Here is a 12205-nt window from a genome sequence, read left to right as displayed (position 1 = left end):
ATACTGTGAAATTTTTATATATATATATCAAAAATTGTGGTGCACAGATGCACTACATAAAAGCTAAGATTGTTACATGTCAGTAAATATTTACAGTATGTAATTTGCCTATTGTAATATATTCAGTTATCACAATGAAAATTGATATGCCTTAAAAGTCATATAACCAAAAAGCAGGTGAGCCATGCATTCTGTGAAAATTGCAGAAGGAATTACCATGATGATGCTAGTTCCAGATACCTTTACAGTATGTTACTTGCATTCTAAATATTGAGAGTTTTCTGTTTCCTGGGTTTTATCTCAAAACTGTAGCATGCTTTTCCTGGCACCTTTCAGATGTGAATTTCTGTTTAATCACACTTTGACACAAACAGCTTATGGAAAAGTTTGTCAGCCTATGAATTAGAATACACTGACCCATAAATTAAGATACATTGAAATGTGTAATGTATCTGTTTGTTTAATATCAGAATTGTGCAGAAGAGAAAAATCCAATTTAGATATTTAACTTCTGAAAGTTAAAGTTGGATCGAATGTTCACTCAATTTTGAAATCATGTAAGTAAATAGAAAGTGTTCTGTGCTTACTATAGTGGCAAACAGTTTTGATTACAAAGATCAGGTCACCTGATTTCAATGAATTGCAATATGATATGGTCTGAAGTATGGCATAATTTAGCTTGCTGCCCCTAATGTGGAATTTTGTCTTCTTGTATTCGTATAATTAAAATGTATAAGATAACATTACATCACTCTGTAGTGATCATTCTATATTCTAGTCTAGCTCATTGTTTCATTTTAAGGACATCACTAGATTTTAAAGGTTTCATATACATATATAGATAGACATAGATAATTTATTTTATGCCTTCAAAAAGTGCTTGTTGGGGAGGTGTTGTGGGAGTTTTTTTGTAGTTAGTTATGGTTTTTTGTTTGTTTTTCCCCCATGGGGACACAAAGCTCTTGATATACACTTTTGGGGTGTCCTGTTTTGTATCTGCCATACTTGAGAGCATAATGAATTGGTGCTTTTAAAGACTGCATATTCCTCAACACTTTTAAATAAAGATCGACCCTCATCCAAAACAGTGAGCTTTTCAAGAAGCATGCCCCAGATTCAAATCCTGCAGCCAGTATCTTGATTGGAAAACAGGATCTATACATATGTTCTGATTTTTCTAGAAGTTCCAATTTGTCTTTTTTTCTGAATCTCAGCTGTGTTGTTAGAGCTTATCTCTACTGTCAAGGTGGACAAGATGGGAAATTAAAAATATGGGGTCCCTTTTTGATTATTTTTCTTATAAAAGGTAATTGTGGAAAAAGGTAGGGGGGGGGGGGGGGGGGGGGTGTCTCTTTTTTTTCTTTTTTTTGGGGGGTTGGGGTTTTTTGTTTGGTTGGGTTTTTTAATTGTTAATTTTAGCAGAAGAAACCTTGTTGCAATAGAAATACTCAAATTCTGGTAAGCACTAGAGCTTTGTTATCTACTGTATCTGTACAGTAGTGTACATATAAAAGCTCCATATCCAAGTTTCGTCCAGAAATCTTCACCCAGAAGATTATATACAAATTTTGCAGAAATTAAAAGGTTATGGCACTATAAGAATAAAAGAAGTCAAGCTTGTCATAGTGTTTGAGTGAGAAAACTTTAAGCAGACTGTCAAAAAACCATTATTCACCAAAGGTAGATGATAGAAACAATAGATGGTCGAGATGTTAGACCTATATAGGCTGAAAGAGCTCATGTGCAAATTCTGTGGATCCCCAGCGTTTAGAAATGCAGAAGGAATTTGACATTTAAATAAAAAAACAAATTTTAAAATAGGGTTATGCAGGAAAGGTATTGCGGAAAATCCTCTTAGGACAGAAATGTTTGCTCCCCTCCTCTTTATACAGTATAATGCTACCATCTGGATGCATTTATGTGTGTGTATACACATGAACATTTGGAAATTTTCCCCTTCCTGACTTTGCTTGCCACCTATGATGATGGTCCCCTTTGCCCGTCTAGTCCGAGTTCGGCCAATCTGAGTACCAAGAAATGAGAGCTAAAATTCAAATCTGAAGTCTTATGTACTTGCGATTTGAATTTTAAAATCCTTTTTAAAAAAAGTACATCTAGCTGTAATGGGTGTAAAACATTCTTTTTCTTAGATGTATCAATTAAGCAGAAGTTGAAATTTGGAAAAAAAAAAAGAAGAAAGGTCTTAAAAACCAGTTTTATATCAAGCTCTTAGCAATCCCATAATCAGAAATGTTTAAATGATTCAAATTTAAATTTGTGTAACCTTTGAAGTATAAAAAGAGTGTACAGTGGATTTCTTACAAGGCTAAATGTTAATTCTAATGCCCTGATCAATAACTGTGGCAAATCTACTTTAAGTTTGCCTTCTATTTCAGCTGGTTGGCTGTGAGTGGCATGCACCCATATTTGTATATATTGATGAAGGAAATAAATATGGAGGGGGGAAAAAAAAAGTTTTGATGAATCAATCACCGAAGTAAAATCTCACAGGGAGGCAGGTACATTTCCTATCCAAAGATAGATATGCATATGCAAATCACTTGAGACTTAGTTGGCTATTTTGGTTAAGGTAAGTTGCACTCAATCTTTTTAAAAACAGATTACTCAATTTGTTGTTTATTGGTTGCAGTCCACTGAGTTTATCATAGGAAGAAACAATAGTAGCTGAGTTTTAAACTTTGGTCTTTATTTCCCCTTAAATATATTTTACAAATTTAGGCATTAGAACATAGGGGAAAAAATCTTTAATTTATGTTTTTTTTAAATCTAGTTTAGTGTGGAAGGAGAGTACATATGAGTACAGGGTATTTTTTTTTATGTTGCTTTCAGAAGAAGTGATATTTATTTTATGTAGAAGCTATTTCCATCTTAGTGAGTGGTGAAATAAATGCTTTGCATTTTTTGGCATCCATGAATCCATTAAACCCTGTTCTTGGATCTTTTTTCTTTCCTGCCCCCCCACACCCTTATCATTCTGTTTGTTTCGCTTTTTAGCCTCTGATACTTCCTCATCTTCTCTCTCAAGAACAGAGTCTCCTCTCCAACTGTTTGTATCTTCTCATCTTCCTCATCCTCATCCTAAACCAGATACCTTTGTCTGGCCCCATGCAGCCTCTCCATACTGTGACCAAGTTCCTGAGCCCTGTACACCTTCTCACTGTAAATTGGTTTTCTATTCCTGATGGGTGTGTTAGTTTGTGCTGTATTTTTCTGATAATCTTCATAACTGATAAACCGTGTTTAAACAGTTTAAGTTTCAACAGAGTGTCAGTGAAATCTGGCCTTTCAGATGCACTTCATTAAATACTGAATGGGTTTTAAGAATTTCATCAGAATAGAGTGTTTTATTGATCCCAAAAGATGTAAAGTTACAGATATATTTAATACTCTGTTCTCATGACTGTTACAGAAAATGATAGGTGTTTGGTAAAAGAGGTTATTGGCCAAGACTGCTTTGTAGCATTTACTGCTCTAAATTATTTCCATTGCTGGCATTTTTTGCCTAACAAGACTCTCCTTTCCACAGAATTTCCTTCTTATCTGTACAGTTTTTAATGACTTAATTTCAGAAAGCCTTAGCTAATTGCATCCAAAACCTTCCCTGAAAATTCACATGAAGGAAGAAATTGCCTAAACATCAGTGTGTATTTTCATATTGCAGGTGGGGCATATTGGAATGATTCAGAGGTATTAGAGCAGTGAAAATCAGCATTATGCTGTTTCAAGTCAAGAGCCATTCTGTTCATTGAAATGATGCCAATTTAAACATGCTGTAAGATCAATCCCCACGTTGTTTGAATACAAACTGTACAGTAACACTGCCAGAGTAGTTCAGGTGGCAGGGTAAAATCAACATAGTTTTCCAGCCATTTCTTTTTAACTCCTTTTCATTTCTGTTAAATTGTCCTTCACTCATAGCTTTATGCATAGTGCTGTTTTTGTCACTGCATTTACTATAATGCAATCTTAAGAAATTAATTTTTGACACCTAGTCTTTAACTGATATCATGTCAAAGATAGTAATTCCTAACAAAATGTAGAAAATAAATCTTTGAGTATTAGCAAAATTCACTTGTTAAAATAGCTGACATAAGACCAGAGTTTTGAAAACAGTAGCTCATATGTAAGCCTGTAACTGGAAATTAAGGAAAGCACTTCCTTTAGACTCCAGGAAATCTGTGTCCTGCAGAAGTTTAACTAGTTGAAGTCTGACTTTCTTCTTGAAGCATTTGAATAGCTGATTGATTGCTATTACAGGTTTGGGTGTCGTTGAGTTTAATTTTTTGCTCAGACCTACTCTATAAACAGTACATCCCGGTTAGCATTAAATTACTTGTTCTTTGCAGAGCTACAAGTTAATAAGAACCCACTCAAGAATGAAGGCAAACTGAAATAATGCAGAAGCCCAAGCACGGATTCCATTATGTAAAGTCCAAGTTTTCCATTTCCAAGCTACTGTATCCTCAGGGAAAGGAGGTTCTACCATATGCATGAGAAGTAGCGGAACCATGAAAAAACCAGATACTGGAGTCCTTTGTATAGTGTAAATAATTAATGAAAGATAAAGCTCTCTATCTTTGAGTAAGTAGAGGTTTGCCTAGATGCTTATAGCATGTTAGTATAGTTACCAGGGCTGAAAATCTCATGTTCTATATCTTGCTTAGTTCGTTTTTTTTTCTAGTGAAAGAAGCAAAAGGCACTTTGTATTATTGACTTGACTTCCAATTAACAGGAACACGGTTTTAAAGGTGTAGCAAAGGCTCCATGAAAATACTAATTGTAAACAGTAATCTTCTTATTTAATTTTTTTATCTTTCGAAACTCTGTAAACCTGATTTACAGTTTGAAGATTATCAGAAATCCTCTGGCTTTCAGAGTTCTTGGTTTATATATATATATATAAATTTTTTTTTTCTCCTCCTTACTTTGGTTTTTAATTTGTGGTTTGATCTGTTCAAAGGCAATCCATCAGATGCTTACTTTCATGGTTTTTACTCCCTTTTTTCAGTTTGTAAGTAGTATTCACTGTGCAGTTCTATTAATTTCTTAAGGACTCAAATCACCTTTTCCTTTACCACAAAACGTACATGTTTTGTCCATCAGTGGTGGAAGTTTGATAGTGAGTAAAGCAAGGCTGATGCTCTTTGCCCATTCAGTCACCCCAAGGGCTGTAATCTTACGAGATCTGAATGCACTCAACTAACACTTGCATTTAATAATTAAAGAGGCAGTATTCATTTCTAGAGGACTGCAAATAAAGATATATTAGGAAGGTCTTGTATAACATAATGGCCAGCTGCCAGTATGTTGTATTAGAGAAGATTTTATGCTACTGCTGTTCCTCAGGAGTACATCGGTCCAGAATGCAACATTGCAACTGCTGTCATGAGTCATAATAAACTACTACTTTCTCTTGTGGTACAAATTTTCCTTGTAGAATAAATCTCTTAAGAGTACACTTTAATATAATGAAATTATGGAAACAAGCTAAATAAGAGAGAGTAAAGAATATAGATCAATAAAAATAACTGCTGCTTTAACCAGGATGTGAAATAACATTCTTTTTCTCTAACCAATTAAATTATAAAGCTGTGTGTTTAGCCTTGAATAGTAAATTATGGGATTTTTTTTTTCATTGATTACCTTTTTCATAGATTTTTACGAGGTAGTACAGGAGACCAATTTGGTGGAGGAGAGAAAAGTAAGAAGATAAGTAAAACAGCATGTTTGACAGTGACTAAGCAAGGAAAACCTTTTTCAAAGAGCTGAGAGGATGCTTTATGAATGATGCTGTCCATACCTGACTACTAATATCTCCGTGCATAACTTTGTACCAAAAGATAAGCTAGCTTTGTAATTTGTGATTGCAAAAGGTGTCTCAGACACTTAATGAATTTTATAGGAAAAATTGTTCATTTTGGCTAAACCTGCCAATCTATCTCATCGAATGCATCACTTCAGTGATGTATTAGTCCTGCAGAAGGTACTGCCTCTTTGTATCATGCGATTGATTTTTTTTTTAAGCACAGAGTTCTCTGTACGTCACACCACTAATGTTCTTACTGCCAGCTTTGTCTGCATGTAAAGTTGAAAGTCATGGGGTTTTTCCTCTTTTCTCCTGCATGAGCATTACTGTTAAAGCATTTTTTTCTTTATGTAAATGTTGAAAAATTGAAAACGTGATAAATGTAAAACTGTTTAGTAATACTATCTTTTACGGTATAAAAAGAAATGCTGTTATCGTGTTTTTGTCAGTTGATATGAACATGTTTCATGAAGGATGACAGTCCATTCTTTTACTCATTTTCAGAAGGAAAATTTGATGTACACAGCAAAATGATTTTGTTTTTCTCCAAGCCTACATGCCAACTGAGTGCTGATAGAGTCCATGTCTTAGTTCATGTCCATTAGGCTACGTTGTGAAGAATTTATTGGGAAATGACCAAGGAAAGAACTGAAGAAATCATAACACGTTTATTTACATAGGGTGACTTATAAATGGTATTTAAAAGATGGTAGACTCTCCTGTAATATTTATCTTAAGAAAAGCCTGTAGAGAATAAATTGAACACTTTGTTGTTCACAGAAGTTGAACTGTAGGTGTGACTTAGAAAAGAAAGGTTTCTGTGAGATGACTTAACTTCTTGGTTAAATTGTGTTTGTACAAGGCTATTGGTACGTTTTCTATTTGAGATTGGATTGAAACATGACCATGGTTGTTGCAGATACTATGTTAGTATGGTGAGTAGAAACTCTGTAAATTCTGGACAAATGTCATTATAGGAAACTTGAGTGGGAGATTACACCTTTTTGGTTTAGAAACGTTTTGTTATGATTAAGACCTTCTCTCACACTTTGCAGTGTGCAATGTGTTTGTGATTCCAGATGTTAATCAATAAGTAATTTAAGTAGTGAATTCTAGATCTTGCAAAGACAGTCCCTGTTTCACACTTGGCCTTTTTAGTATAAACGAGCTTCAGAACAAAACTGAACAAATCAAAGTGAGTAGCCAGGATCCATTTTGGTGATATATTACTTTTCCAGACCTCATGCTTTTATATTTCAAAATAAACACTCTTGCTACTTGTGGTATTTTGAGGGAATTTTTTCTTGATTCTTAAGTGTCACGCTATAACAGCAGGTATAGAAGTTGTCTGGGAAGAGCAAGGGTATTTGTGTGCGTGAAAGATACGGTAAAATTTTAAACCAGAAATTACTGCTATTTTATCTGAGCATTTGAAGGAAGCTACAGCTGAGTGAATTGTAACACTGAAAGTGAGGATGTGTTTGTGTTTGGCTGAGGGTACTGAACACAGACCAAAGAAAGAAAAATACAGATAAGGCTGGGAAGAGAGGGCAGAGCTTATGACAAAACCAACAGGGAGCCACCAAATAAGTAACTGGCTATATAGGATCTGTGAAGCCTCGAGCAGACTTTAAGATCCATTCTTTACCCTCAGTTTCTCACAAACCACTATATATCTTTACCAGTTGTAGTTGAAATTACTGTACATTTTACAATTGTAATGTGACTATAAACATGTGAATCTGGGGACCCCTGGGTTAGAACAAGGAACAAATAGTTCAGATAAGTTAGTTCTAATAAGAAAAGGGTTGAATAAAATTTGGAGGAAGGTCAGAAAAAGCTTTTTAGTACACAGGATCTTTAAATGATCTTTAAATGATTTTTAGTTGTCTGCAAAATGAAAGCTTACTAATTGTGTTTTAACAGAAGGAGCCACAAATGAGTCAGATGACAGCTAATTGTGGCAATACTAAGGAAGCATTTAGGGGTTTATGGGTTAGAGCTATCAGCATGAGTGCAATGTACCTGAAAGACGCCTGATTGGGCAGTGTCAAAAGACTACTGTTACTAAAAAAAAAAAAAAAGAAAGAAAAAAGGTAATAGCAAAGATGTAAAAGTGTGATAAAGGATACCGTGGCTGTGCTGATTAGATATGCAAGGCTGTACTAGAGGTCATACCCCCTCCTTTTGGAAACTGTATAGCCCTGTGCTTGGTATCTCTCTTAATAGCCACTGCAAGGAGGGTTTTTAAAGAAACAGAGCCAAACAAAAAAAGCCCAATTATCGATGCTCTTGTGTTGTTTCACAACATCCTTAAGTTCTCTACATTTTAAATAAGACTGAAGCATGAAGGATTTCAAAGGCTGGGATTTCCAAACAGCCCTACAGAAGATTACACGAAGTTTCTTTGTATGCTGCTTGACATTGATCTTTGAACTTAAACCCCAAGAATCCACTTATTTGGGATGTTGTTTAGAGGCAGCTTAAATTTAGTTGATTATGTTGAATAATCTTCAGTCTGAGTTTCTGAAACAGTTATGTTACTTGGTCTGCGTTGAATTTTAGATTGTTAATATTCATGATGAATTTAGAATACGGTTTTATATCAGCTGTATTAATTTAGTGAAAGATAAGAGGTAACTATTTTCTAGTAGCTTGATTTAAGTAAGGACACTTAAGGACTATTACTTCGTATATGTGTGTGTTTTCTTCAGAGAACTAATTGCTGCAATATGTTAAGGGATACCTTTTTCCTAAACAGGAAATATAAGCATATGAATATTAACACTTTGAAAAAAAATTTCTAGAAAGTTTTTTTTTTTTTTTTCTTTTTTCTGCCACTCAGAATAAAGGCCAGGGTAGGAGTTAATTACCATAGGAAGCACTCGGTATCCACTCCGTTTTAACTTTAATATAGGTGGCACTACATCTCACAAGAATTTTATCACAGTATAGTTCTTTTTTATATAGAAATTGGTGTACCAAAAGTTTTAATAATATATTACCATGTGTGCTTTATGGTTAAGTACTAGAGCCTTAAAATCTAACAGCACACTTTCCATATGAAATTACTTGTGGCCTGGCTAGCAGGCAGAGTCCTTGCTTTAAATAATAGAAAATACAGGCCCTTTCTAATAATAAATTGAATACTTGTTTTTAAGAAGGAAGGGATTAGATGATATCCTTTGTGTCAGTGAATTGAACCTTTTCTTTACAAATTCTTCTGGAGAGATGAGGAGGCTCTTTCACTATTAGTTCCTGGAAGGCTAAAAAGTGAAAGGCTACGGTGACATGCATTTACAGAAATGGATGTCAGACAAGAAAAGGATTACTGGTGACTAGTGCTTATTTACGGTACCTTTGCTGGTATTTTTCTTGGAATATGCTCCACATGCTTCTTGCTTAGACTTCCCTTTTATGTTTCTTCAGAAGTTAAGCCTTAAAGATAAGACACACAAAAACTTTAGTGAATGTTCAACTCTGCAGGCTGGAGTTTGAGTTGTTTCATCAGCCAGATACTGTTTCAGATCTTCAGGTCAATTCCTTGTTCATAACGACATATGAAATGCTAATTATGTCCTGTGCTGCTTTTCCCTTGTTTCTGTCAGTTAAGGGAAACAAGATACGCACTTTCAGACAAACTTCCTCTTCCCACTGATCTATGTACTAGGAATTTCTTCTGCTTTTCTGGTTTGCTGATTTATCTTGTCACACTTAAGAATGTATGTTTTATGTGGCAAATCCCTTCTTGTTAAAATTCTTAGAAAACTTGTGATATTGAGAGCGAAGGTTTCATTTGTTTCTTAACTGCTAGTGATGAGGATGAGCTTGTGGGGTGCAGTTCAACCTGTAGAGGATTCAGTAGTTTCTCTTGGGGTACCTGCCATTGTTGACCATTACAGATATGCTGATGGGCTTAGACTTCTCATCTGATCCAATATGGAATATTTCACTTCCATTATTTATTAATCAGGCCTAGTCAGTCTGAGATTTCATAATTTGTAATTATAAAACAACTGGAGATACGTTGAAGCTTAGATGACAAGAAGGAGTGTAGCTTAAAATATTCATGGTCTTGATTTAAAAAAAAAATCATGACTAAATACGCTGTCAGTAATTGGCTATCCAAAGTACAGTTTCCATTAGATATTCTCTAGTCATAGAAGCTTTTGTATTTCCAGTACTTTGAAAAGGGTAGTATTTGCCAATGAGATTCTAATCTCACTTGTAAATGCTTCATTTTACAAGAATTATCCTTTACATAGTATGCTTTGGGAATGTACTTTATGCAAGGGGCTTTTTTGCCACAAGGCATTTTAACTCAGCCTTCTTGATTAGCTAAGGTTTACATTCAGTGCAGTTTAATTGTCTGTTTGTGATGGGGTATGTTGTGATCATCTTGTATATTTTAATTCTCTTTTTTTGTACTGTTATTAGTCTTAAAATAGTCCTCTAATTGCACTCTATGGAAAGACATAGCAATTACTAACATCAAAGTGCATGCAGCAACCTGAAGATTACAGTGTACGATACCATCACAAACCTTTTTTTGGATCGTACATTGCCAGAAAAGAGGTGTTGAGTTTAATAGAGAGTATTCATAGTAGCAACCCAAAAATGTGTCAGGTATAGTTACCAATGTTTAGTGTGGTTTTTATACAGTCTTTCAGACCAGTAAAAAAGCTTTCATAACAAGGAAAATTAACCTGACATTTCAGCAAACTTCTCCAAAACGGTACATGTAAATTAAACCTTGAGGAGTTTGCGGTAAAACCTCTTACGAAAAGGGTTACGATTAAATGTTTTATGCAACGTGTATGGCCTCATTCTTTCTATGATGGTAATTTTTTTTTTTATTACTTCCACAGGTTCGGTCCATGCCACGTCAATAGCAGCTTCCAGAGTGGAGCAAGCACTGTCTGAGGTTGCTTCATCTCTGCAAAGCAGTGCCCCTAAACAAGGTCCCCTGCATCCTTGGATGACTCTGGCTCAAATATGGCTTCATGCAGGTACTGTGAAAGTAAAATTCTTTCTTGTTCTTTCCCCTCCCCTTTCTTGCTAGCCTAAGGACTTGCAAAAATCTGTTGGTTTCATTCAGAATGTTATCACTTACCAGATCAAACTTTTTCCAGGTGTGTGTGTGTGTCACTGAAGCAAGTCAAGAAATAAAAAGCACATTAGAGGTGCTCGTGTGTAAGATCATTTATGTAAGATAAGGCAGTAGTTTTATAATGCAGCTGTTATCAGAGGCAATGCTCTCTCCCTTATCCATGAAGATTTTAGTTTCTGAGTATCTTAGTATTTGGAAATTTAGATGCCCTAATTCCATTGGTTGGAAAAAGAAGTTTGTAATATTATTGAATAGAGTTCCTGCAACTAGAAAAGCTTTATGATTGAAAATAAATAACTCTGCATATGTGGAAAAAAATGGTAGTAGTACTATTGAGCAACCTGTCCCTTGCAGCTGTGATAATGAGCTCTCATTCAGTTCTCTTCCTTCTAGCTTCATTAACGTAAAAGACCCAGGATTGTTTTTCTAAATGTGGAGTCATCTTGAATGGATGTAGTATTGTTATGCTGCTTCAAGCCTCAACCTCAAGCTAAATGCAATATCTGAAGTGGCTGTTATATAAAATTTTAACCAGAAAATGATGATCCAGTCTATTTTTACACAGTTAAAAATGTATACCGTGCAATTGTTTTTATGGATACTTGCATAAGAAAGGTGTAATTTAGAAATCAGTGAGCAATTGTTCTGCTTTGGTCTGCTCTCAGACTTGAGCATTTTTCAGTGACATAATTATTTTTTTCTTCATGTTTACATTCAACAAAACAGTGCTGTATTTCTTAGCGTTTTAATTTACCTATTTTGCATTAACAGTTTTACTGTGTGAAAGTCATTACAGGGCAATGGTTCCCATTTATCAATTAGTGTTTTAGAGAAAAAGCCTAGATGATTGGAAAGAAAGAGCAATGATGGTGATTAATAATAGTGATCTCATTTGGGGGTGGAAGGGCTCCTCGAAAGCAACACAGATTAGAACAAGGCAAGGTCCGCCAGGGCATAGTGTAGTCATCTGCCCTGGATCGTGGCATCGTTGATTTTAAATATTTATAAACCATCACAGACGGCCATCTAACAGTAACACTTAGCATTTATAATGCTGATAATTTCTCAGCCTTCTGTGACAGCTTGTTCCATTGCTTATTTTCTGTTTTTTAATTTTTGTCGGTCATGTTCTGTTATAGAATCATAGAATCATAGAATCATTGAGGTTGGAAAAGACCTCTAAGATCATCGAGTCCAACCATCAACCCAACACCACCACCCACTTAAACCATGTCCCTAAGTGCCTCATCTACTCGTCTTTTAAATAC

General features: G+C 35.0%; 1 protein-coding gene across 3 annotated transcripts in view; it reads left to right on the top strand.

The window, feature by feature from the left end:
• TTC7B (tetratricopeptide repeat domain 7B) overlaps positions 1–12205 on the top strand; it is a 130627-nt gene that overhangs the window by 78330 nt on the left and 40092 nt on the right. Inside the window, exons 17-19 of one of the 3 annotated variants that reach the window (XM_019472515.1) lie at positions 3016–3180; positions 4982–5032; positions 10696–10836. In XM_019472515.1, the coding sequence (XP_019328060.1) occupies positions 3016–3180; positions 4982–5032; positions 10696–10836 (357 nt within the window). The remainder of the gene's footprint in view (positions 1–3015; positions 3181–4981; positions 5033–10695; positions 10837–12205) is intronic. The other 2 variants (XM_009280775.2, XM_009280774.2) reach the window with 2 other exon arrangements.

Source organism: Aptenodytes forsteri, unplaced genomic scaffold (genome assembly GCF_000699145.1).
Source record: "Aptenodytes forsteri isolate BGI_AS27 unplaced genomic scaffold, ASM69914v1 Scaffold193, whole genome shotgun sequence".
Classification (NCBI taxonomy): domain Eukaryota; kingdom Metazoa; phylum Chordata; class Aves; order Sphenisciformes; family Spheniscidae; genus Aptenodytes; species Aptenodytes forsteri.
Note: the sequence above shows the minus strand (reverse complement) of the source record. Positions and strands in the feature narration are given on the sequence as shown.